The sequence below is a fragment of the Panthera onca genome, chromosome C2 (assembly GCF_046562875.1).
Source record: "Panthera onca isolate mPanOnc1 chromosome C2, mPanOnc1 haplotype 2, whole genome shotgun sequence".
Taxonomy (NCBI): domain Eukaryota; kingdom Metazoa; phylum Chordata; class Mammalia; order Carnivora; family Felidae; genus Panthera; species Panthera onca.
In genome coordinates this window covers 46074489-46102070 of record NC_138347.1, presented here as the reverse complement: position 1 = coordinate 46102070, position 27582 = coordinate 46074489, and the positions used below count along the sequence as shown (strand labels likewise).

The following is a 27582-nucleotide window of genomic DNA, read 5'->3' as shown; positions in this document are numbered from 1 at the left end:
TATGTATGTGAAAGTTTTTTAATACTTTCATCTATAAAAGTAAAGAACAGGAATAGCATTTATGCTAGAATAGAATGATGCTAGAATTGTTTTCATCCTAGCAATGAGTAATATCCATGTACACAATGTAATTGGGGAAGATGTATAATCACTTCATTAAGAAATCCATTGCCAATAAAATTTTAATAAGTATCTATCAACATTTATATGAGTTATGTTTTGCTCCAATTGTAATAGTCATAGATGCTAATGTGTATACATAATACACAATAGTTAATGTGTATACATATATTCTTGCAAAGAAATATGGTGAGGTGATAAAATTCTATGAATGTAATAAAATGGAAATACAAGTTCAAAGAAAACAAGGAATGATATAAAGGGGAGTTTATTCTTCTTTTTAAAGGGGGAGTTTATTCACATATTTTAAATTGCATAGTGTGGGTATTTAGATTCATTGAATACATTAAGAGGAAGGATATGGGTTTTCTTCTAAATTTTTGATATTTAAGTAATTTTAAAGTTTATAATGAGAAAATTGTTGACATCTATTTAAATGTGTGAGTACGTAGATTTTCAAATTCTTTTAGAGGGTATGTAAGCCACATAATCCTTTGTGAAAAATAGATGAGGTATAAATAAAGTAAAAAATAAATAAGTATGGGACATCTCACTGTGCATCAGAAGAGCCCTCAAGTTAAAAATAGTGTGTGTGCTTTCGCTACCTGCCAAGAGTGCACTTCACATAGGCTCTGTGTTCAGTGTTCTTGGGAATCTTAATTAAGATTTATCCTTTTCAATCACATGATGCTTCTGAAAATGTATGCTTCCAAAAAAACAAGTGACGGCCATTTTGTTATATTATATTACCAAAGGAATTCACAAATTTTCATGAGTTTCCACCCAAAGCTACACTTGAGTTTTCCTAAAATGATAACAATTAGCTAGCTTTTATTAAATGTCAACTGTTTTCCAGACCAATGGTTCTCCTAAGAAACTGTTATAAATGCAAACTCTCACATCCCCAGCCTCTTGAATCAGAAGTTCTGGGAATAGGTCCCAGCAAGCCAGGTGATTCAGACACATGCCAAAGAAGATAATATTTAATATTTATAAAACATCCTGGCATGAGACCTTGAACATAATAGGCATCTAATAAACACATTAGCTACTATTACTTTTTCAATAAATAGTTCACTCTAGCTCCTTAAAAGAAAGGTTCTAGTTAATTTGAGATCCTTGGAAGAAATAGTTCTATATGTTCACTTATTTGTAGAATACAATGACTTAACAAGTTTAAAATCAAACTCATTGTCTTCTACCCAAGGCAGATTTCTTCTTCCAACTTCCCCATTTCTCTCAATGGCAAAAATACATACATAAACCTCTGAGGGTCTCAACCAGAAACTTCCCTATTGAAAAACCATATGGATGGTGATAGGTGCCTTTAAGCCTGGACATATTTCTTGAATCAGCTGCTTCAGGATGTGAAATTCTCACCATCAATGTCACTTTATTAAGCTAAGAAATCGTATCCACAAGTCTTATGTTAAAGTTCACATCTCTTTTATGGAGAAGACATTTATTAATGCAAAAGCATATCAGGAATTCAGAGTAACTAGAATTCACTTAGTAGCCCCTTCAATGCCTGGTGTTGTTATTGCTGCTGCTGCTGCTGATGATGACAGTGAAGATGGCAGGCATGTTTCTCTGGAAGGAGCTGAGCAAAGTCTCTAGCACCCAGAACAAGAGAGCTGCTCTAGTTCCAGAGGAGCTGGGCTTCCACAGACATTCTGCTTCCACACTTAGCAAATCACTCGAAGTGTGTATCACAGGACAGAAAATGAGTCAGGGAGATCCAGCAACTTTCCCGAGTTCACAGACCCAGGGAGTAACAGAGTAAACCCCCACATCAGACTCTGGGAACACCTGAGAGGCCACTCCCCACTTTGCCTACATGCTGGATAACTGTAGGTGAAAATTGACTTTGCTCACTTCACAACTGGACCAGACATCAAATCCAATCAATTGTTAAATCCATCCATTTTTCCTTTGGATCCTTCTCCATTCCCATTGCCATCCCTCAGGTCCTAGAACCTACTGCAGACATTCTACTCAAATCTCAACTTGTACCCATACTTTCTGCTCCTTTTGTCTTTGTAAAACTATTTTCATCAGTTTACAATTCTACAGTGATTTTGTTTTTGTTTTGTTTTGTTTTGTTTTACTGTCTTGGTGCAGAAGTACTTTGACTTCAGTGACCCCAAGAATCACTTAGGTAACATGTTTAATGCAGATTCCTAGGCCTTGTTTCCTCAGGCTTTGGTTTAGGTGATCTGGGATAAGGTGGTAGCGATAAGGTTTTCCTGGTCTCAAAACCATATTTGGAGAAATACTGCCTGCATTATGTAATAGTGCCTTACATCCAAACTAAGTTTTTTATATAAGTTGCTCCAAATTTTGGGTTCCCTTACCTGCCCCACCTTTATATAATGAAGAGTAAATGTTGGCAGATCTTTAGCTAAGTGTAATACAAGCTGAGAAAATGAGCTTCTATGTATATATTTCAGAGGATACCATGTTGAATACAGAAGGCTAACCTAAATCAAAACACCCAGAAGTATATGTATCTTAAAATTATTTTTTCCCCTTTGGAGGGAGAGCAAACAAGAAACCAGAATGAGAAACAATGACAGCACCAAAGCATGGCTCCTGAAATACAAACAACTTCTCCATATAGAGGACCATGATTTTGCAATGAGACCTGGATTTGGAGGTAAGTATTATCTTTCTAAAACTCTTATGTCTAGGGTGCCTGGGTGGCTCAGTTGGTTAAGCAGCTGACTTCAGCTCAGGTCATGATTTCACGGTCTGTGGGTTTGGGCCCCACGTAGGGCTCTGTGCTGACAGCCCAGGGCCTGGAGCCTGCTTTGGATTCTGTGTCTCCCTCTCCCTCTCTGCTCCTCCCCTGCTTGTGCTCTATCTCTCTCTGTCTCTCAAAAATAAATAAATGTTTAAATATTTTTTATTAAAAATAAAAAAAATGAAACTCTTATGTCACAATCCATTGCACTGTCAAAATGAAGCTGAAAATTTGAAGCAATTAAGACCAAAACACAAGCAAAGACCATCTATTAAAAAAAATGTTTACAATGATACTGTCTTGAATGAGAACAATTGATACATTTTAAATTAATCACAAAGAAGATAAATATCTTTAGTAAATATTCATACTGTTTACTAATTGTAAATAATATGTGTTCAATAAATAGTGAATGGATATATACTGCCTATACAGCAGCTTATTCTTTCAACTAAAAGCTGTAAATTGTATTATGTAATGATATTCCTGAAATCTTGTGAATAACCTTATAAGCTGGAATGCCCAGCTTTGGTGGAAGGACTAACACACCAAATGCCATGGCTCCCTATGGAACAACTCTGTTCAGGTTTCTCCTTCAATCACTTCCAGCAACTGAAGTTGATCAGAATATTGGAGTGCCAAGCACTGGGCTGAGGCTGTTAATGCACTAGCTTATTCCACCCTCCTAAGAAAGAGGCACTATCGTGATCCCTCCTATTCCAGTGTGGAGACTGGGGTATAGAGAGGTTAGGAGATTTGCTCAAAGCCATGAAAAAAGCAGTATGTGGGAGAACCAAGATGCAAGGGCAAATAAGGAGGACAGAAGAAAGCCAGGTAAGGACATACTTGGAACAATGTCTTTCCTCAGATTGTTTAATGAGCATACAGTTGCATCACAGAGGGTACCAAGTTTTCCAGAGACACACAGAATGTGGTAAAATCAAGCGGTTAATGTGAACTCTCTGCCTTACTGCTAAATCCATCCTGATTCTTCTATCATTGACCTAAATTCCCCATTCATACCATTCCCAAGCTGACAACTTTTCAGAATACTAGAGGTGTGGATGTGACAGAAGTGAATGTGAGGCTGAGAAGGCAGGAGCCCTCAGCTGTAGAACAGGTGCAGCTTTTTCAAAAATAACGAATACTTTGATTTTTGGCATGGGGTGGGGGAAACGTGACACTTGCTATATCGTGGTTATGACCAAAGGAAGCTTGTTGGTACGTCAGAGAACTCACTTGTTAGCAGGTAAAATAAAACAGTACGTCAGGTAGTTTTTATGTTGAAGGATATTTGTTGTTGTTTAATTTCATGGAATCCATTGGATTGCAATTCTGAGTGTCTAGCTTTGATTTTATTACATTCTTGACTAAAACATTAGCAGGCATCAAAGCCACCTGGGGGCTTCTTCACAACAAATTACTGAGCCCCACCCCCACACCCAGGTTTTAATTCCCTAGGTCTGGGTGGGGCCAACTATTTGCATTTCTAATAAATTGCTAGGTGATGCTGATGAACCCGGTCTGAGAATCACACTTGATAATTGCTGAATTCGATTATCAGCATCAGAGTAGATCTTGGTGAGTTTCATTTTTGGTTTTTCCAGAGAATTTCTCACACTTACTGAACTGAATTTAAGGTTTTAGATGCCTCTAAATTAATCAAGTTAAAGTATGTCCGTGTTTCACTTCCAAGGCCGCTTCTTTATCTTGTTTTCTTCACATCACTGTTCCTTAAATGTGTTCCTTACTGCAATTCTCCTAAAGATGCCTGAGCCCTCAATTTCCAACAGACCGTTTCTTTCCCCCAACCAAAGTTTGCCCAACGTTTTGATAATATGCTCTACAACTATCATGCAATCATTCTGTACCTTGGTCTCCATGATTCTATACAAAACTTCTAAATTCTCCTCCATCACCATTTAGTTGGAGAAAATGTTAGGAAGAGAAATTTGCCCTGCTGCGGGCCTTTTTAGACACTAGAGGGCGCCAGTCTCACAGGAATGGCTTGGAACTGGCGTCTCCTGAACAGCAATTCGAACCCCAAAATGATGTATGCTCTTCAACACCAATTCAAAACGCTACCCTAATTCCTGTCAGTTTAGGTTCCTCAATTAAATGAATTCCTATCTTAGAGAAAAGGGTTTCTGTGAGTCTATTTTGAACCATTGAAACCCAGAAAGAGTAAGAGAAAAATGACTGTCCTTTATTTGGACCTTGAAACACGCACTCTAGAAAGCTTCATCGCTCAAAATGGTTCAAGGGCCAGCAGCAGAATCACCTGGAAGTTAGTTAGAAATGCAGAAGCTCAGGCTCCTTGCTCAGCCTTTCTGAATCAAAATCCACATTTTAATAAAATCCCCAGGTGATTTGAACACACTTTACAATTTGAGAAACACGACTGTAGATTGCCAAGTGAGGACCCTCTGTTCTTACCTTAAAACACTTAAATCTTCATTCTCCCTTGCGTGTATCATCCCCATCCCCAACAAAAACATAGAATTGACCTTACATTTCCACTTGTTTTGATCTGTTAGAGATAACCTGTTAAGATTTTGAGTGGGAATGATTTTTTTAAACAATTTTATTTTTCCTGAGGCTACTTTGTGGGGTTATTAAAAATGCAATTGAAACGCTACTTAGTGGCAGGTGGCAAATCATCCCACGATGAGGAAATTTTTCTGACAATCGTGGACTGGGGCTAAATGGTGTCCAAATGTCTTACATGTTCAGTCATTTCAGGCAGAAAAATCCATAAATTCAGTCCGAAGTGTCACACTGGTAGCTCTGTGAAATACAGTCCTTAACCTTCTCTTGTCTTGGTCAGAGCAGCTCTTCCTACCGGTGACCCATTTCTCTGTTCTCTCAAGGCTGCCTTCCTGAGGAAATCAGGCTGCAGGATATAAATGACAAGCTTTAATTTATCTTCTCTTTCTTTATACTTGTCCACAACATAAACACACGCACATACCTCTTTCCTCTTGAGCTAAATGTAACTTCAGCACTTCTCTTGCCTTAATGTGTTTTCCTAATTAGCTTTAACATTAAAACCAGCTGCTACCGCAGTGTTTTTTACTTTTATAAAGCATTAGAAGATTAATTGACTCATTATGTGGAAACAGGAGGATATAAATTTAGGGGAGCTTTTTGTTTAACTTGGGTTGTAAATTGCAGCTCATTTTCTTTATGTTTTCCCCACCCTTTACATCTCTCATCACTAAGGGCTTTTTTGTCTCAGTCCTAGAGATGATGATTTCTTTGGTTCTTTAAAGTGAAATCAATTTAGCGTCTAGATACTGGCTACTGAGTCCAGTCAAAAGCTAACGTTGTGAGAGCCGCTTGTATAATCCATGCTTGTCAAACAAAAGGACTAGACTGAGAGCCAGAGGGACCTGGCCGTATTCCTGCATTAACTAGCTTTAGGTTTCAGGCAAGCTCTCCAGTATCTCTGAATGAGTTAGGTCGTATGTCAATTGCATCTAACATTGGCTCAACCTACCTAACAAACGGCTATAATGACAATATGGGATAAAATATTGTATAATGTATTTTAAATGCACTATCCACATAAGATGTGTAACTGTTATTTAACTCTTATCCCAGCCTATGTAAAAAATAGACTGGCAATCTATGTATGTAAAAAAAAGACTATAAATGTGCGTACTACTACCTAGACAACGATCCTGGAAAATCAACACATGATAATGGTTAATATTTATTTATTTTTACTGTATTCCAGATGCTTTATATATAGCATTAGTGAAAGTATTTGTGAAATTGTTATCATTCATGTTGTTATATGTATGACTGATCCAGTAGACGCTGAACAAGTTGGTTGTTAAGCCATTTGAATGGGGTTAGGTCAAGGTCTTGACATGCATTGTTTTGCTTAGTCTCACAGTGATGCTATTAGGGAAGTACCACAGAATTATTCCCACTATTTTACAGATAAGCAAACTAAGCTCAGAGGAATTAAGGGATTTACGGAAGTTTGGCTTCAGTTCAGGTTTAGTGGCTAGAAATTCTGTGATTTTTAATGTATCTGCTTTATTATTACCCTTTCTCTGAGACTCAGCTCCTTATCTGTAAAAAGAATTTTTGGCACTTATATGTATCTCCACAATTCTGTGATTTTGTATCTTGCCTTTATATGCCCCTCACTCTCCACACGGTCCTCAGGAATGTGTAGATTCCCAGACCCCAGACAAGGTACACTTGAGCATGGAGTTCAAAGGAGCTAAAAATGAGGTCAGATGGCATCTGAGGGCAAACACTTTTCTTCAAAATGGCAGAGCTCATCCCCACAAGAATAGAATAAATCGAAAGGAAAAAAAAGAAATGTAGAATGTTTCTAGGAGTCCACTCCTAGCCATGTTTCTGTCCCACTCTCAGACCAGCCTTCAAACAACCCTGAGGGTCTGTTGCTCACCCAGTGGTGGCATAACTACCTCCTTGGATGGTGGCTTTATAAGAGTGCCCCAGCCTTGCAGAAATAGTCATTAGCAACTGGGATCTGCTTACAGGTCACACGATCCCAAATGCAAATTGTTCTCAGGTTTTGTCATGAAATAAGAACTCTATGAGAAGCACTGTATCATTTTCTAGTCAGAGGTGGACGGATTATCTAAATGTTTGAGTGTCGGATTGGGAATAGTAGCTTGCATTCCTTGGAGCAGGTTCACATTTTTGCTGAATTGCAGTAGCAATAACATTTATTTAGTGCCATTTATTGAGCACCAATTAAGTTCACTAACTGCGCATTGTTTCTAGTCCTCAAATAAGTCTCCAAGGTGAGATTTTAAAGGTGAGGAAACTAAGCTTAGAAATGTTACTTACCCTAGATCACATATGAGTGGTTGAGTTAGGTTCAAACTCTAGTCTGTGACTCTAACACTGGAATTTTAACCAGGACATTCCTGCTACTTCTCTCTAAGATCTTGGCAAGCCTTTCAGTCCCTTGGAGTATTGGAGTTAATGGAAAGATGTACTCATCCTGAAGCCATCCTGAAAGGCCATGAAGTTTTATTTTGATATCTATACTAATTAAGGAAAAAGAGTAAACAAAACAAAAGCATTAGAGCTGAACTCAATAAGTAATGGAGTAATACTGAATAGTCCCCAAGTTAATGCATAATCATAATTATCATTAAACAATTTTTAAATATAATTGTCATAATTAATGTTGTAGAAAATAATTAATCCAATATGGCAGGAAGTCATTAGTGGTTAAGATGCAAGTAAGGTGTTCCTGAAGCCTGGAGCAGAAATATATTTGAGTGACAGACCCGGGGCCTGTCCAGCTACAACCTCTGTAAATAAGGAATGATATAAGGGTATATTATGGAACATAAAAAGGAATCTGTATTTGTAAAAGGAAGGTGTCTTCAGCCTTAATGAAGGGAGTCAAAGATGGTGGACAGGGACTGGTGAGGCGTATCTTGTTTTAAAATAAGTTGCACATTTAAAACACAATAATTAGGTGCTTTGTTGAATGGTATGCACATGTATGTCACATATAGCACATCCAGACATTAATTAGCCTTAGTAAGGAAGTTTTCTAGCCTGACCCTTCTCATTCTCAGAATCTTGACTAAAACAGCCACCTGGGATCCATCTAGGCAAGATTTCTATTTTTTCAAAAATAGTTGAAAGCATTTTTTAAAATTCAGAATTATACAGAGACAATAAGATTTAATTGAGAATTGGTCACAACCTGGTTCTCTGAGGCCCAACTGCAAACACATCTCAACACTAGTCTGTCTGAGATTTCTCCAGTTCTGACTTTCAATACATTTTCATCAAACATATTTCTTTTTTTTTTCAAATGTATTTATTTATTTTGAGAGAGAGAGAGAGAGGAAAAGGGTGAGAGAGAATCCCAACCAGGCTCTGCACTGTCAGTGTAGAGCCCGATGCAAGGCTTGAACTCACAAACCGTGAGATCATGACCTGAGCCCAATCAAGAGTCGGATGCTTAACCGACTGAGCCATCCAGATGTCCCTCAAACACATTTGAAGGATGTTTGCTTCATCCGAACTGCAGGTTGTGGTTACTGATGTTCTGCAAAGGGACATCTGTGAATGTTTGACGTCCCTGCACAGCACTATACTATCATCTGTGTTCCTCTAGTCTGCCATGCACAGCCCAAGTGAAAGAGGCTGAGTTTTTGGCAAGAGAGAAAAGGCTTCCACACTTCCCAGAGTCATGAATTCCATGACTACACTCCCTGACTATAAAATATGACTCTTACCGTAGAGAACCCATAATTCTACATACTCTCAGACATATTTTTGAAACGTTCTTCCTTTTTAAATCACTACTAGCTAAAACAAAAAAAAATTGAAACACTATTTCTATACTCTAAGTATACTATAAGAAGGAAGATATTGAGTTGTTCATAAGCAAATATATAATAATTATTGAAATAACATTTATTTATATATGTGCCCTTTTATTGTCATTAACTGTATGATAATATATTGATGGATACTGGAGAAATTTGTTGTTAATTTACAACATTGATCTCTCTCTGCTTTGAATGTTTCCAAAATAATTTTAATGATTTCTGAGTATATCATTCATTCTTCTTTCTTAAGGGTCTCCAGTACCAGTGGGTATAGATGTCCAAATTGAAAGCCTTGACAGCATTTCGGAGGTTAACATGGTAAGTTTCTCCACAAGACATTGGTCTTTCCCTGGAAGGTTAGAGAATAGTGTCAAAATCACTGGTGCTTTAATAAACCATTTTAGTTATGTATGTTACTATTATATATTTTTCTTATTTTATGTCATAGACTTGAAGTTGCTTGGCTCTCTCTATTCACTTCTTTCTGCTTGAAATTTAGATTTTATGTATTACTTTTATAGTATGCAAATACCACAATTAAAGATAAAATGTAAAAAAAAAATGAAGATGTATAAAAAAAAAAAAAAAGGAGAGAGAGAGAGAACAAGGTTGGGAATCTCTTAAGGAAGCCAGATCTAGAAAACATTAATCAATGAAGTTGGAAGATCAAGCAATATATTTACATGTATACTTAATATTTTTATTTATAGTGATTCCTCCAGCTAGTTATTGCCATCGAAATGCTAGCTGAATGAAAAATTATAGGACATATAAAAATTCCAACAAATTCTAAACAAAATTTTTTATGACCTATTATATCTTGTTTCAATCTTCAATTAATGTTCTTCTAGTCCTTATCATTAGAAAATTCAATATTTATTTCAGTTCACTCTGAAACTTCCTTCATTTTAACCACACTACTCCAAAGGCAATAGCACAGATAGTACTCACTACTCAAAAATGCCTTGTTTAGAAGGTTTTGGGTCTTACCTGACCAAAATCTGCTTTTACTGACATTTTCTTGAGCCTGTTGTACTCTAGGAGCAAACATTCATTTCCCCTTTCCTAGCATAATCTCTAAATTATCCCTGAATGACTCATTGTCTCCACCCTCTGCCCCTAAAACCCAACCTCATCCTCCTCTCCTGATTAAGGTCTTCTCTGGTATTCAGTATCAGCTAAAACTGGACTGGGTTCTCCATGCCCAATGACAAAATGCTTTCTAATTATAAGTGACACCCAGTGTTGGCTTCTTTTGCTTCTCATTTATCATCTTCCCACCCTGTCATTCACTTGCCCTACCCTGAATTCACTTTCAATTCCTTGGAGTTTTACCCCACGCTCTTCTCAACATGCTCTTCAGCCTGCTTTCTCATGATAGTGCCCACTAGTGGTGATGTTGATGTATCACTGACATGTACCAATGTCTGCTATTCCACTTCCTAGGCTCTGTGTTTGCCCAGTGACCTTCAAATCAGACTGAGCACCTAATTCTAAATATATGCTTACTAAAGCAGTCCATGCAGTAACCCACACAACTCCCTATAGAGTAGTGTTAGGGGAATGAATGAATCATTCTATTTATTTGCGCTCACCCTAATCCAAAATTAGGCATGGCTGATGCTCCCTGATTAACCAAGAGCAATAGTACAATGTACCTCTATTCCTAACCTAAAAAACAAAAAACAAACAAACAAAAAAAACCAAAACTAGTTCATCATTAATTGGTGACTTATTTGTAGTTTACTGAAGTTTGTCTTTTGCCTGTGTAATAAATGTCAAAGTTCTATCACATGTAACTAGTTAGACAATAATTTGAGTATTGCTGGGAAATAAATGATAGTAAGAAATAAACAATTGTGAAAGGTGAAACACATCATCATTGTCCACACCCAATGACTTGAATGTAGCTAGGGGAGTTTCTGTTCAAACAAACAAAATAGTAAACATAGCATCTGAAAGCCAAACAAAGCTCAAAGTAGTGACTAACCAAATTTTTTTTCTCTAAAACAACATTAATATAATCCCCCCCTCATATTTATCTCTTTACAATTGGGTTATACACTAACAGTTCAGTTCCCTGAGCCACACTGGTACTAGCTTCTGGGGAATATGCCATTTTAACAAATTCACAGGTAAGTCTTTTGCACACTAGAATTTGAGAACCACTATTTATTGGTATTCTTTCTGTCTCCCAAGCTGAAGAAAATCATTGTCTCCATCTCAGGATCTCTGACAGCACACTTACCACTAATAGCTCTAATAAATACTGTATCTGTTTTTGTGGGACTGTAGGTTATTCAAATGGGGGGGGGGGGCTGTAGTTTTATGGGACTGTAGTTTTGTTCCTTAACAAAAACAATATAAATTTATGGATACATTATAAAAGTGAATATTTATTTGCAATAAAAAGAATAAGTCAAAATAAAATATTGGGCCATGTGGATTCAAGTCCTTTTCTTCTGAGATCTCTTTAGGTGATTGACCAGTACTTACACAGAAATGTCTCCCAGTTATAACCTGGCTTCCCTTACCCAAATTGAATTCTCTATGGTTCCCAGAAACTCAACATTCACCAGACTCCAGATGAAGGAGAGGTTCTGCAACTCAAGCTCACTGGATTTATCCTAAATCTACCAGAAAATACAATATATGCCATTCATTTTATATGTCATTAACACCCATGCCAATCAATCTGGGACTAATGGTATTGATTGGTCATCCTGAACTATATTCTTACTGACTTTGACTTGTCTCTGTTTCTCTCTGCCTAGGACTTTACAATGACTTTTTATCTCAGACATTACTGGAAAGATGAGAGGCTCTCCTTTCCTAGCACAACAAACAAAAGCATGACCTTTGATCATAGATTGATCAAAAAGATTTGGGTGCCTGACATATTTTTTGTCCATTCTAAAAGATCATTCATCCATGATACAACTGTGGAGAACATCATGCTACGTGTATACCCTGATGGAAATGTCCTTTTCAGTCTCAGGTAAGGAGGGCTATGGACCGTCTTTGGCTTCCCTATGTCAGGGTTGTCTACACTAAAGTTAGTGGATCTCACTTCAGGCTAAGCTCACACTATTACTGTCTATTTAGTCATCCTGAAGACTGAGACACAGCAGAAAATATGATTTTTCCTTCTACTAACTTCCAGATTTTAAAGAATAGTTTTCTAGTCTAACTCTACCTATACAGTGTATTGTTGGAGAATGATAGAAAAGAAGATGGGACAGAGTGGAGCTGAATTATGGAAATCCCTAAAAGCCTGGCCCACAGTTTTATAGGTACATAAAATTGCTTTTCTTCTTTACCAACTACATACTACCAAACAGTCTTAGAATCTTGGATTAACTAGTTTTCTTAATTATCTCATTCATTTTTCACAAGAAGGTATAGTCATCATTCAAATTACTGCTAATTTGTTCACTTCCTTTTCATTTTTTTAATTTAAAACATTTTTTCTGGGGCGCCTGGGTGGCTCAGTCAGTTGAGTGTCCAACTTCGGCTCAGGTCAGCCCACATCGGGCTCTGTGCTGACAACCCAGAGCCTGGAGCCTGCTTAGGATTCTGTGTCTTGCTCTTCTCTCTGCCCCTCCTCTGCTTGTGCTTGCTCTCTCTTTCTCTCTCTCTCTCCACTGAACGCTAACAAAAAATTTTAAAAGCCACCATTTTTTCTGACACTATGCTATAACAGCACTCCATCTTTAATGCACTATATATTCTTTTAGCCTAGTAAATCCTGTACATACTGATGGCTTATCATTGGTAATTCTTAAAATGTGTAGTAAATCCAAGTAATTCAATTTTTTTCATATCTTAAAAATCCTAGGAAAACTCTATAGTAAGACTGTGGGGGAAAAAAAAATGGCTCCCTGAAAGGTATCCATGTCCTAGTCCTTGAAACATGCAGAAGTTACCTTATTTGGTGAAAGAAAGAAAGAAAGAAAGAAAGAAAGAAAGAAAGGGAAAGAAAGAAAGGGAAAGAAAGAAAGAAAGAAAGAAAGAAAAGAAAGAAAGAAAAGAAAAGAAAGAAAAGAAAGGTAAGAAAGAAAGAAAGAAAAGAAAGAAGAAAAGGATCCTTGCAGATATGATTAAGTTAAGGATCTTGAGATAGGAAAATTATCTTCCATCAGTTGGTTGGGATCTAAGTGCTATCCATCATAAGCATCCTGGTTAGAGAAAGGTAGAGTACTATCTGACATGCAAAGAAGAGTAGAAGACAATGCGACCATTAAGATAGAGAGTGGAGTGTGATGCAGCCACTACTACAGGAATGCCAGCAGCTGCCAGAAGCTGGAAGAGGCAAGGAATGAATTTTTCCCAAAAGCCTTTGGAGGGAACAGGACCTTTCTGACACCTTGATTTCAGTGCAGTGATACTAATTTCAGACTTGTCCTCCAAAACTGTGAAAGAAGAAACTTCTGTTGTTTTAAGCCACCAAGTGGTAATAGAAAATTAATAGATTCTTTTTGCTCTACACCTTGCTCACTTTAGTGCAAAGGTGCTATTGCCATATTGATGTCAATGTTTTTAAAAATGCAATGAAAGGGGGCTGCCTGGGTGACTCAGTCAGTTAAGCCTCCAACTCTTAATTTTGGCTCAAGTCATGATCTCATGGTCCTGAGATCAAGCTCCGCATTGGGCTCCATGCTGGGTGTGGGGCCTGCTTGGGATTCTCTCTCTTCCTCTCTCTCTGCCTCTCCCCCACTCATGCTCGCACATGATCTCTCTCAAAATAAATAACTATTTTAAAAAATGAAAATAAAAATGCAATGAAAAGGAAAGTACCACTTTCAATAGAACTTTAAAAAAATGTTTATTTTGAGAGAGAGCATACAAGAGCAGGAAGGGGTGCAGAGAGAGAGGTAGAGAGGACCCCAAGCAGGCTCAGTGCTCTCAGCGTGGAGCCTGAGACAGGGCTTGATCTCATGAACCGAATTGTGAGGTCATGACCTGAGCAGAAATCAAGAGTCTGATGCTTAACCCACTGAGCCCCCCAGGAGAACCACTTTCAACAGAAATTTTAAGTCAGGTGTAACATGGGACTCTAATAAGAACTAGAGTCGGGCCTTACCAGGAATCAGTAGCACAATGGCAGCATCTGGCCAAGGTACCAACTTTGTAAAACTTTTAACTTTTCAAAATAATTAATTTTGATGAAAGAATTAGTTGAGTAGATTGTCTGTACCCTACATATTCCAAAGAATGATTTCTGGCTCCTGGAAGATAACCTCTAAGCCCTTGAAATATCTTGCCTGTTAAGAAGATCTTTGTTTCCCCTGAAGCCTTGGGCCACACCAGGAAGTCTATGCTAACAATGTGATCTATGGAGGAGGCTTTGAGCTACCCAGTAGCAGCTTGACCCCTGGAGGGGCTGGAGACCGAGGTCAGCCAGACCTGTGTGACCAACTCTCAGTTAATACTTTGGACCCCAAGACTCAGGTAGCTCCCCTGGTTGGAAGTCCTCCATGTGTGTTGTCAGACTCACTGTTAGGACAGTAGCACTGCCCACATAACTCCACTCGAACAGGACAGATGGAAACTTGCTCTTGGTCTCTCCTGGACCCTGCCCTCTGTGCCTTTCCATTGCTGGTTTTAATCTGTGTCCTTTCATTACAATAAACCATCACTGTCAGTGGAACAACTTTGATGAGTCCTGTGAGTCCTTCTAGTGAATCATGGAACCTGAGGATGGTCTTGGGGAATCACCAAACAAAGGAGGACTCAAAATTGTTGTCCACACAGCTATTCCAGTTGACAGCAGAGCCAGTCAAAGCCCAGAGACAGGTTACCTGGTTCCAGGCTTGGTTCTGACACTATCTACTGACAGAGATTCTCTCTTTGACCAAACTCTGCTAAGGCTCCTCTGAACTTACTTCTCACCTAGACTCTGACTTTTGAGCTTCCATGTTTATCTCTGCTACGTCCATTTAGCCAGAATCCTCCATCCATAATATCTGCCTCCCTTCAAATCTGATAAGATTCCTCATCTTGCACCACCCACAAGTGATGTCTGATCACCCTGGTCTGCCTTCAGCAAGGATCCTGTTAGGTCCTTTTAGCCAGAATCACCCACCCCTCACCCCTGATGTTTCCTCTGAGTAATTTCCCATCCACTGCCCCCCACCCTACTCCTTGGCTATAAATTCCCACTTTGCCTTGTTATATTTGGACCTGAGCCCACTCTCTCCCTATATAAACCAAAGTATAGTAGTCCCCCTAAATAAAATCTTCCTTACTGTTCTTTAACAAGTGTCATGAGGGCGCCTGGGTGGCTCAGTCAGTTGTTGAGTGTCCAACTTCATCTCAGGTCATGATCTTGCAGTCCATGGGTTCGAGCCCCACATCAGGCTCTGTGCTGACTGCTCAGAACCTGGAGCCTGCTTCGGATTCTGTGTCTCCCTCTCTCTATGCCCCTCCCCCACTTGCACTCCATCTCTCTTTCTCTCTCAAAAATAAATAAACACTAATTTTTTTTTAAAAAACACCAAGTGTCATGAATAATATTTTCTTTACCACGACTCGCCTAAGCACTTTGGTTGCTAATTTATCCCTGTATATACTGTGAAGGAGGTAGACTCAAAGACTTCAGTGGTCCCTTCCAGCTTTAAAGTGCACTTGAACAACACAGATTTGAACTGCACACATCTACTTATATGTGGATTTTTTTCAATAAATATAGTACAGTACTGTGAATGTATTTTCTCTTATGATTTTCTTAGTAACATTTTCTTTTTTCTAGCTAACTTTACTGTAAGAATACAGTATAAAATACATATACAAAATATGCATTAACTATGTTGTTGGTAAGGCTTCCTGTCAACAGTAGGCTTTTAGCAGTTAAGTTTTTGGGGAGTCAAAAGTTACACAGGATTTTCAACTACACAGAGGTTGGCCTCCCTAACCCTGTATTGTTCAAAAGTCAACTGAGCCAGGAATATGGTAAAATGAGTGTTTTGTGACACAAAGTCATCCAGAAACCTCCCTGGCTTGGCATTTTGCTGCATGACTGTTGACAACAGAATTCAACCCATGGAAGATAAAATCGTTCCTGATTAACTTGGGGCACCATGGGTAGAAGCAGCTGTTGACTTTGTGTTTTTTTGCAGACTTGCTCAGGGGCCTTTTATAAACCTCTGATCTGCTGTTGTGGGTACCAGAGTTTCTACTTTGAGGCAGGATCATAGTATAGCAGCATCTGCCTAAAGCCAGAAAACCTAGGAGGATATAAAATTTGAAAAAACAATATTCATCAGTATGCAAGGTTTAATGGCACCTGAATTATGCATTGTGCCCATAAATCTATAACTAAAAATGCTCCAGGCTTTCTCCTCGCTCCTGGAAAGAGAATTTTCTCAGGCAAACTTGCTTTGTGAAACTTTTACCCATAGGCTTTTATTACCACTATCCCAGCCCTTTATGACTAGAAACTAAGTTTAGATCTTCCAAAAACCAGAAGATATTTAAATCCATTTAAACATCTTCTCCCTCTGGGGGTGCCTGGGTGGCTCAGTCAGTTAAGCACCTGACTTTGGCTCAGGTCATGACCTCATGGTTCATGAGTTCTAGCCCCGCATCAGGTTCTGTGCTGACAGCTCAGAGCCTGGAGCCTACTTAGGATTCTGTCTTCTCTCTCTCTGCCCCTATCCCATTCATGCTCTCTCTCTCTCTCTCTCTCTCTCTCTCTCTCTGGCTCACTCATTCTCTCTCTCTCTCAAAAATAAATAAACATTAAAAAACAAACAAACAAAAAAGTCTCCTCCCTCTGAAGTATGTTTTTCTGAAAGACATCACAGCCAAAAAATATAGAGGGAGCTGACTAGGAAATTGTGAGATTAGAAACAATTGTTAGAGCAGGAATTCACTCATTAACTCTGTGTCTTTAGCAAATCACCCACCTTCCTGAGTTTGCTTCCTTCTACATTATTTTGCTAAAGGATAGTAATTCCTGTTTTGCATTCTTCTTTTTTTTTTTTTAATGTTTATTTAATTTTGAGAGAGAACATGAGCGGGGGAGACAGAGAGAGAGAGAGAGAGAGAGGGCAGGACAGAGGATCCAAAGCAGGCTCTGTGCTGACAGTGGAGCGCCCAATGTGGGGCTCCAACTCATGAACCATGAGATCATGACCTGAACCGAAGTCAGATGCTCAACCGACTGAGCCACCCAAGACACCCCTGTGTTGCATTATTCTTGAAAGGCACACAAGACAAGCAAACAGGAAGCTTCAATATTGCATGTTCATTCAGCCATATGGTTAAATGACCTGCAGTTTTTGTTTTCTCTTTCCTCTTCCAGGATAACTGTTTCAGCCATGTGCTTTATGGATTTCAGCAGGTTTCCTCTTGACACTCAAAACTGTTCCCTTGAACTGGAAAGCTGTAAGTCCTACTTACTGATGGAGCAGGCACTCATGATCTGAACACACGATCACCTACTTACATGTAAATAAGCGTGTTCTTAACAAGCATTAAAAATCTCGATATAATTTAAAAAAAAAAAAAATCTCGATATAAGTTAAATACATTTGTTCAAAATAGTTACATTTTTTTAAAAAACTAAGGATGATGGCAGATTGCCTGCCAAAAGAGAACATCCAGGGAAAGAATGTTTTCATAATTACATATTCTGCAGTTTCCACAAGGGTTGTAAAGGAACAAGCTCCCTAAAAAGGAATATTCTATATGCTATTAACTATATAGACTGACACACTTCCCAAATTAGGAAAGCTCTGGAATTCATGTTCCCATGTAAATCACAATTTTCCATTAAATATACTTGGTTGGGTTCCCTAGAAAAATGCAGCTCTAGACATACACTCGCTGATCAAAGCCCTGTCAGAGAGCATCCGAGCCAACTCCTTGTCAATCACTTTGATCCCTCAGCTGTTTTTGATACATCTTAAAACTGATGGCAGTTTTTCACAATGTGGCAAAAATGCTGGGAATTTCAGTGGTTGTTCCTCCCCAAATCCATTAGAAACTCTCTGTAATGCTAGTTGATTTCAGGAGAAAATTCTTTACTGAGCGCAGCTCATTTTGTAATTTCATGCAAGAGAGCCGCAAAACTAATGGGGCCAGAAGACCTAGGGTGGGACCTGTGATGGGGGACAGGCAGTGCTATGACATCACTCAGTGCACGCAGGTATGGGAGCAGCTATCTGGAGAGTTTTCAGTCCTCACATGGGCACCAGAAAAGCCTCCACACTATGCCAGTAATTAGGGTCTAAGTTTTGGAGATTATTTTTCCTTTGGTAGGTATGGGTATTATCAGTCTATCGGCAAACACATTTTTCAGTACCCAATATATACATGTCATTGGACCAGGCACTGGAGATACAGAACTGGGTAAAACATGGTGGAATACCTGTGGAACTCACAAGAGCCAGTGATGGGAAACTATTCTCTTGTTTCAGATGCCTACACCGAAGAGGATTTAATGCTGTACTGGAAACATGGGAACAAGTCCTTAAATACTGATGAACATACTTCCCTGTCTCAGTTCTTCGTTGAGGAGTTCAGTGCATCCAGCGGATTCGCTTTCTACAGCAGCACAGGTGCGCTGTTTTATGGGGACAGTTCATCAGCACTTACTGACACCTCCCGTTGCGAAACATGTGAAGAGACCTGAATTCACACAACTGTCCCGTGTGGTCTCAGCATCCTCCCTCCTTCACAAGCAGTCTCCTCCACCTCCAGTCCATGACCACTCTTGTCCTCATGCAGCCACCTCTAGACAAATGCCTTGCTTCTACCCCTGGCCTCTGCAGTCTACTCTTAATACAGCAGAGAGAGTGCTCTTTGCAAACGCAAAGACCACAATTCCTTCCTGCTTAAAACCCTCCAGGGTTTTTCTGTCACACTTATGACAAAATTCAAGCTTCTCAAATGACCTCCAAGGCCTACACGAGCTACCTCTGACCTCACCCACTACACCCGCCCCCCTCCACCACATCCCACACCACCCACGCTGGCCTTCCTGCCTGTCCTCAAACACACCTGTCTCATTCTATCTGCAGGGCTTCTGTTTTGGCCTTTTCCTCCCTCTGCCTACAATGCTTTCCCCCCAGCTTTCTCATGACCGGCTCCTTCCTGTCATTCAGGTGTTGTTCAAATATCACCTCCTCAGAGAGTGCTTCCTCAAGCATCCCGTCTAAACGAGGCCTCCTTCCTCACCATTCCCTATCTGTTATTTGTCTTCATAGCACTTAACACTTCCTGAGATATATCTCTATGTGACTGCTTTATCGCCGGAGTGCCTGACTAGAAAGAGTGCAAGAAATCTGTCTGCCTTGTTCACCATTTCTTCCCCAGCATCTGGAATGGGCATGGTACATGATAGATACTCAATAAATATCACTGTGCTCACTTCGGCAGCACATATACGCAATAAGTATCGCTGAAGGAATCAGTCAGTAAAGGGCATCATTGCTCAGAAGAGAAAACCTATTCAATATTGGACCTATATTGTATACTCTTTACTATGACAGATATATTTTTCATTTGGTAACACGTCTCCAAGGCACTTTTTAAATTATATGTGGCCCCATTTAAAAAAATAAACAAAAAATAAATAAATTATACTTGCTTCCTGTTGATTAAAGTTAAAAGTAGCTCCCTCTTCCCTGGTTATTAGCATTCTAGGTCATTTCAGGAAGAATCCATATAAAATGCCATTTTAGATTTTTTAAGCCATGCATAGGTTGGAAAATGTATGCTGCCCTGAGTGCCTAGAATCCTTTTACCTACTGACTTTTCTCCCTGGAGGGTGCTCTACTCTTGCCCTTAGACTCCAGAGAGGAGTTACCAAGTTGTTATCTAAAAGCCAGAATCATCGGGCCTGGGTGGCTCAGTTGGTTAAGCCTCAGACTTTGGCTCAGATATGATCTCACAGTTCATGAGTTCAAGCCCCATGTGGGGCTCTGTGCTCACAGCATGGAGCCTGTTCAGATTCTTTGTCTACCTCTCTCTCTGCCCCTCCCCCACTCATGTGCTAGCTTGCTCTGTTTCTCAACAATAAATAAGCATTAAAAAAAATAAAAGCCTGAATCATAAGAGAGAAATCAAGATTTACATCACAGAGAAGCTGAGGGACTTTCTAGAACCAACAGCTATTTCGCTATTTAGATCCAGGAGAAATGCTCTATTTCACTTCATTATTTGTCTACATTGCTCAGGATTCAGCAGATAATGCTATTAACTGTAATAACGCTTATGGACTTTTCTGATTATATAAATAATACATATTATTTGTTTCGACCATTGGTATATCCCTGGCACATACTAAATGCTCCATAGGTAATTGTTGAACAAATGAATAAATGGCAGATAACTTGAAAAAAAATTCAGAGAAATTTAAAGAAAAAGCCTTTGTAATCCAACCTCATAAAGATAAACCATATTATTATTTTTATATAGTTTCTTCTCCTTCTTTTTCTTTTCTCTGTCTTCCTGTCTTACTCTGCATAAGTAAATACTAACCCTTGAACAACACGATTTTGAACCGCACAGTCCACTTACATGTGAATTTTTCAATACATACACTAAGGTAATACACATGCATTTTCTCTCCCTTATGATTTTTTAACATTTTCTTTTCCCTACCTTAATTTATTGTAAGAATACAGTGTATAATACAGATAACATGCAAAATATGTCTTAATCCACTGTTCCATTATAGTGAGGCTTCCAGACAGCTTTAGGCTGTTAGTAGGTTTGGGGGACTAGAAAGTTATATGCAGATTTTCCACTGCACCAGGGCCCATACCCCAAACCCCTACACTGTTCAATGGTCAACTGTATAAGTATGTTTTTATCAGGATTTTAATGTTCATAGTCCTAAATTTAATTAATATTTAAACAAAGGAATGCATGCAGTGAACAATGATACATGTCAAAGTGTAATTTATAACTGTTTTCATTTTGCTGTTGTTATGATGAAATAACTTTGGCATATGATAAATTGTGAACAGGTCTTTGCAATGTTTGAAGCTATTAAAATGTCAGAGGGGTGCCTGGGTGGCTCAGTAGGTTGAGCATCAACCTTGGCTCAGGTCATGATCTCATCGTTCATGGATTCCAGCCCTGTGTCGGGCCCTGTGTTGACAGCTCAGAGCCTGGAGCCTGCTTCAGATTCTGTGTGTGTTTCTCTCCCTCTGCCTCTCCCCCACTCATGCTGTGTCTCTCAAAAATTAATAAGCATTTTAAAAATGTCATATATACAAAGCATAGAAATCTAAGAGTATTGTTCCCTCCACAGAATGTATGCTACATATATAATCATAGCAATGACATTTCTTCAGATTTTGAAGCCCAAGTATCCATTAATATATACCCAACTATCCTCTTAAAAATAAAAGGTTAAATTTGATTTCCAAATTCTTACTTCATCAATACACCATTCCATTGGCTATGAATCCAGTTATTAATCATATCTGGGTTTATTCAACCATTCTTAGGTTTCAGAAAGATCAGCATTTAGACATTTATTTTAATTTACAAGCATGTGATAGTTCTGTCTCACATTATCCATGAAATATTAAATGTGGTCTCCTGAGAGCTAAACTCAAGTGTTTTTTCTCCAATTAGTATCCCGTTTAAACATATTAGCTTAATCAAAAATAATTTTTTTTATGTTTATTTTGTCTTCGTTCCTGTCATTATAACAACCACTGTAACCTGCACTGCCAAATCAGCTATACAGTAAAATCTGTACTTGCGACTCTGGTTTGGAGAGCCAGAAGTAGAGTTAGAATTATGTAACTTTAGTTTCTATTTGATAGCTGCACCATCATGTCCCCAAGTTTTTCCCTTGGCTCTGTCTTCACCACTCCCTGGCAATAGTAACAAGCAGTTGAGGGCTTCTTCCCCCTCCTGCCTTTCAGTGCCCCTCACAATCATGCACTGTAGATTTATGAAGGAAAAAAAAATGACTCCTGCCCCTAAAGAATGCATTGACAATTATTCTTTATTGCAGCATCATGTGGTGGCTACAAGTATAAGTTTTGGAGACAGGCTGCATGAGTTCAAATCCTGGCTCAACTGCTTATTAGAAATGTGGACAGGTTGCCTTATCTCTCTAAGCCTCAATGTCTTCATCTTTCGTAACACTCTCTACCTCAGAAGGTTGTGAGGATACATGATTTAATACATTTAAATAATTTAGAATAAAGTCTGCCATCAATAACTTAGAATACTGTCTATCATATGGTGAGTAACCAGTAAATATTAGCTAGTAGCTCTCATCATCACTATTTTCATAAACATCATCTTGATCCTTTTGACACAGATTGAAGCCTTTAGCATCAACCACCCGTTGAAGGTGACAGTCTCAGGTGTAAAACTCTTCTTGAACCTGACTCCTTGAACCTGACTGACTCCTCAATCACTTCCCCTCTCTTGCATTTTCCTGCTGCCAACTCTCCAGCCCTCTCCTTCTTTCATAAACTCCCCTTTCTACTGTGCGGCAACCTGATGGAGGCTGACAGACCTTCCACCCAGAATGTGGTTCAGATGTCAAAACTGATGATGCCGCACACAAAGCAAAAGGTTATAAAGAGATTTATTATGCATGTAATGAAGTTTTCCAGAGAGAGTGGAGTAAGCTCCCAAAGTAGGTCTGAAAATGGCCTGAGAAATCAGAGAAGGGCAACTGGCTTAAAGTTTTATGGTGGTTAAAGGGTGGGACTGGGGGGGAAGCATTCCCTTGCATGACTTGAATTTCCCATGGGTGCCAAAATAGGGAGCACCCAGCTTTCCTATTAGCTTGCCCAGGTGTGAGACAGAAGGAGAAGGACCAGTGGGGTTTGGGAGCTATGAGGAGTCAAGTATCGGAAGTGGAGTCAGACTCTTTATTACACTACCCAGGATGAGGGTTCCACCATCTTTCCAAGGCAGCACCACATTTCTTGGTGGTGGAGGGAGCTCTTTCTGGCCTGCAGCTTCAACCACAATAGTATCCCTAGTCTCCCCTGCCCTGAAAAGCCACACAACATAGTAGCATTTCTCCTGATTGGTTGCCAAAAACAAATTTATTCTTCAGAAAATTACAAATAAAGAAAGGACATGTTACCAAAATTTAAGTCCTAGCTAAAACCACATACCCTAAGTGTTTCTTTATGAAGTTCTTTCACAGCTTTTACTCATCTCTTTTAATCTCAAAATAATTGTATGAAGCTGTAACATCAGAGAGACTGCTATTCCACTATACAGCTATAATAAAAACTCTCAACCGCACACAAAAATCAAGCAGGGCTGTGGCATGGGTAATACAAGACAAAATGAGTAGCTTAAAAAATAATGTATATTCTGACTTTAGAATGCACTATGTAATGTATCTGTTGTTAACCTTGGTAATGAAATTGTTTGATATTCCTGAAACATATATCAACTGATGATGAGAACCTCAGAACAGGTGGGGACAAGAAGGGTCATCAGCACATAATTGAGAAGAGAATACTAAGAGAATAGTATGCCAATTCAAGGTGGGTTTGCTAGGTATATGTTTTAGGCTGAATGCCTAAATATTGACCTGTTCTGTGTAATAGGTTTGCCGTCTTGAGTTTCCTAAGAAATTAATACTGAGACTAGAAGAAGGGTTCTCTAACTTTGCAATACTTATGACTTTGTTTTATAATTTTTAACCTAATAGTCCCTTGTTTTTTGGCTTTAAACTTCCTTGCAGCCAATGTGAAAAGGGAAACCTGAACAAAATTGTATGGATGTGACCACAATTCTTACTTCTGATCAGCATGAATTAATCAATATTAGCAACATGAATCTATTTAATTCCAGTCAGAAGCAAAGAAACATCATCATTTGGTTACTTTTTTGTAGATTTACCATACATAAATTAATGGTACCCGCCAGACTTTGAAATAATACAAACAGTTTACAGATATTCCTTTCACCCACTCCCTTTACGAAAGCCTCACTGTCTGGGTTCCAACTTGGAATCCAATGACTCAGTAGCTACTGTGAACCTTTTCCTTCACATAAGATGTTCTCTTTCATTTGTTATAGCTAATAAATGGTTTATTGGCTATTGCATGCAGTTATTAGTCATGTATTGAAGACTGGCTCACTTGTAGAAATGATGTGAACACAATATATTTTGGAAAAAAGGTCTTTAAAGGCCATTTCACACAATATGATTACCATTCATTCCTGAACAGCAGCTATAAAATTTAAGGGGAATCTTTGAATCACATAATTAAACAGACTTCAGATCACTTAACAGACTTCAGTTCAACAGACATCGATGGAATGCCAGGCCCAGACCCTGTCCTTGTGCTGGGTAAACAAGGGTGAGTGTGTTCTGTTCCATATTCCCTAAGAGCTTAGAGTTTAAAGAAGCAGGTCATTTCATGAAGTGTGATGTTTTCATGCGGAAGCCTGTTCTAAGGAAAACTCTGGCTTTTTCTCATAGGTTGGTACAATAGGCTTTTCATCAATTTTGTGCTAAGGAGGCATATCTTCTTCTTCGTGCTACAAACCTATTTCCCAGCAATGTTGATGGTGATGCTTTCATGGGTTTCATTTTGGATTGACCGAAGAGCTGTTCCTGCAAGAGTTTCCCTGGGTAAGGTTTTTCTGAATCTTTGTGAAATGCTAATATCAGAGAAAGTTCAATGAAGGTAAATAAAAAGGGATGATAAGTAGAGAGAAAGGAGTGATGGTTTAGTAGGGATAGTTAGAGACTTACACTCAGCTTATAACATTGATCTCAACAGCCTCAGCAGCAAACTGTAATTGGACTCTTTCCTTGGAAACTGAGACATTAGGTATGAAGCCTGCACCAGCTGACCAAATGCTGACTAATAAGGATAAATTATGAAATTATGAAGCATAAACAGCCTCACTTTACAAACCTATCTCCTCACTTTCAGGAAACCTCCCCATCCCTTGCCCAAACCCATTTTGCTATGCATGACAAACCTTTGCATCATAGAAAAAAGAACCTTCAATCCACTATACTACTGGTATCCTGATAAATTACTTCTTGAAATAGGGGGCAATGCCAATTAGAAATCAGGCCTTAACCTAAACACCAAAATCAGAATCAACTGCAGTGAAATTTCAGTTATTGTGGTACTTTAGCTGGCAAGCGATTTCAAGTGGAGAGACATTGCCAGCTTCATGAAGTCACCACACAGGTGTGATTATCTACTCCACCTAGCATGTTGTATGCCACTGTCACACATACTGATTTATGGGAACCATTTCAGACCCACTTAGCAGTTACTATGTTCTCACTAAGTGCAGGATGCCTGGCTAAGCACTTAGATAACACGTTACTTAATGAGAACTCAAGAGTCAATTCCACTTGCCTTCTTGGCTGGTTCAGGGCAGAGCTCCCTTCATTTCAGCTGATTTTGTTTTCACCTGTAATGCTCTATCTAGAGAGAAGATTGTTATAAGTGCTTCACAATCGTTGTAATTATCACACAATTCATTCCAGAAAGGGTGATTTCTAAGTTAATGTTCGCAAATTATATGCGTACTTCAAAAGACCATTTGAAAGACATAAATTGTTATTAATATTAATAATTTGTTCACCTCTTTCCCCTATTAAAAGCTTCAATCTACAAGCATTTGAGGCTTGAATATCTTCATGGGAAAAAATACCATCTGAATAAGTAATTAAAGCATTGTGGCTGTTCCTTCACATCAGAACAGTTATGCCCTGACCTCAGTGCAGCAGTGGGACAGGGTAGAATTGAACAGGAGGCTAAAGGCACATTACCAGCCCTCAAGACAGAATGAGAAAGACATCCAGTCTCTAAAGGTTTATAAACATGATTTTCAATCAGATTCCTGAAGCCAACTACTCAGCTCTTACACTTTGAAAATGACAAGTAATCAAAGCTGGTTCCAGGGTGGGTTGGGGTGAATGGAAAACACTGAAATGCATTTAAGTAACCCCTGAAATTCTATGCTTCTTGCATCTACATTGGGTCCCTGCAGGGTTGGAAAATTGCTATGCAGATTTGTATAAAATAATATACAAATCAGAAGTGTCCCTTTCCCCTCTTCTCTTAATAAAGGGAACTGTAGTATGCCTATACCACTGCTATCTTCTCAGGTTTTTGCTTCCTAACACCCTCAAGTTTTTTCAAAGGTATTTTGGGCTCTGCTTTACTGGCTGTTCACAAATACTACTGGGCTACCTGATTCTCCAGAAGGTCCTTCTATCTTTCTATCTTACTCTTGCCTTTTCTCGGTTGTTCCCCCTCCATCATCTGAAGCTCTGAAGTATTTGACACTATTAAGCATCCTCTCCAAATTCAGAATCAAGTGTAGTGGTCAAGAGCCCAGCCTCATCTTCCTCATCTGCAAAATGAGATGATTAATACAGCCTTCCAAAGTCACTGTATGAAATAAATGGGAGCATTTATGTCAACTGCCTAGGCTGTGCCTGGCCCATAGTGTTTGATGAGACTAAACAAACAATAAGTTTGTTTTTGGTACTCTGTACTAGTCTAGGTTTTCTCCTTTTTTAGACTTTTCTTTCATTTGTACTCCTACTTTGTCTTCCTTCTATTCCCTGAGTAGGTAATCTGGGTAATTACCTTCCAAGGTTTTGCTCGCTTTTGATTCTCTCATCAAATGGAACAAGCCTTTGCTTCTGACTACTGTCTCTATGAAAGCAAATCCCAACCCTGTCTTTATCACAAATCTTTCTCTCAAGTTCTAGATACTACTCCCAGCTGCCCGCCTGGACTTCATTTCCAGGTACTACAGGTACTCCACATGTTCAAAACCCAACAAACTACTCTTCCCAACTCTGCCACCCCTGCCCAAATCCCACTTAGTCTCTTGACTTTTCTTGTTCTTCTAAGGGCCCCGAATGTGTTGAGTCTTTCACTATTGGACCCTTAATTTCCTTAGTCTTGGGCAGTCATTCTTAGGTTCTTAGGACCCATTTACATCTTAAAAATTATTAGGAACCCTAGAGAGCTTTTGTTTTGTGGGTTATATCTATCATTATTTATCCATGTTGGCTATTGAAACAGAATTTTTAAAAATCTGCATTAGTCCATTTAAAATTAGCAATAATAAACTCATTAAAAGTTAGCATATTCTATGAAAAATAACTTCTCTAAAGGCATTTTTTAAAGTTTTCTTTCTTTCTTTATTTTAAGAGAGACAGAGACATTATGAGTCAGGGAGAGACAGAGAGAGAGGGAGAGAGAGCATCCCAAGCAGACTCTGCACTGTCAGCACAGAGCCCAATGAGGGGCTCAAACTCACGAAACCGTGAACTCATGACCTCAGTTGAAACCAAGAGTTGGATGCTTAACCGACTGAGCCACCCAGGTGCCCCATAAAATAACTTTTTTCTAAAACAAAAAATATTAGTGAGAA

At 38.9% G+C, this 27582-nt stretch overlaps 1 protein-coding gene across 3 annotated transcripts in view; it reads left to right on the top strand.

The window, feature by feature from the left end:
• GABRR3 (gamma-aminobutyric acid type A receptor subunit rho3) overlaps positions 1 to 27582 on the top strand; it is a 49582-nt gene that overhangs the window by 9409 nt on the left and 12591 nt on the right. For all 3 annotated transcript variants that reach the window (XM_060640192.3, XM_060640191.3, XM_060640190.3), the window contains 6 exons: positions 2658 to 2776; positions 9461 to 9528; positions 11985 to 12208; positions 17516 to 17598; positions 18633 to 18773; positions 24644 to 24796. In XM_060640192.3, coding sequence (XP_060496175.1) covers positions 2658 to 2776; positions 9461 to 9528; positions 11985 to 12208; positions 17516 to 17598; positions 18633 to 18773; positions 24644 to 24796 — 788 coding nt within the window. The remainder of the gene's footprint in view (positions 1 to 2657; positions 2777 to 9460; positions 9529 to 11984; positions 12209 to 17515; positions 17599 to 18632; positions 18774 to 24643; positions 24797 to 27582) is intronic.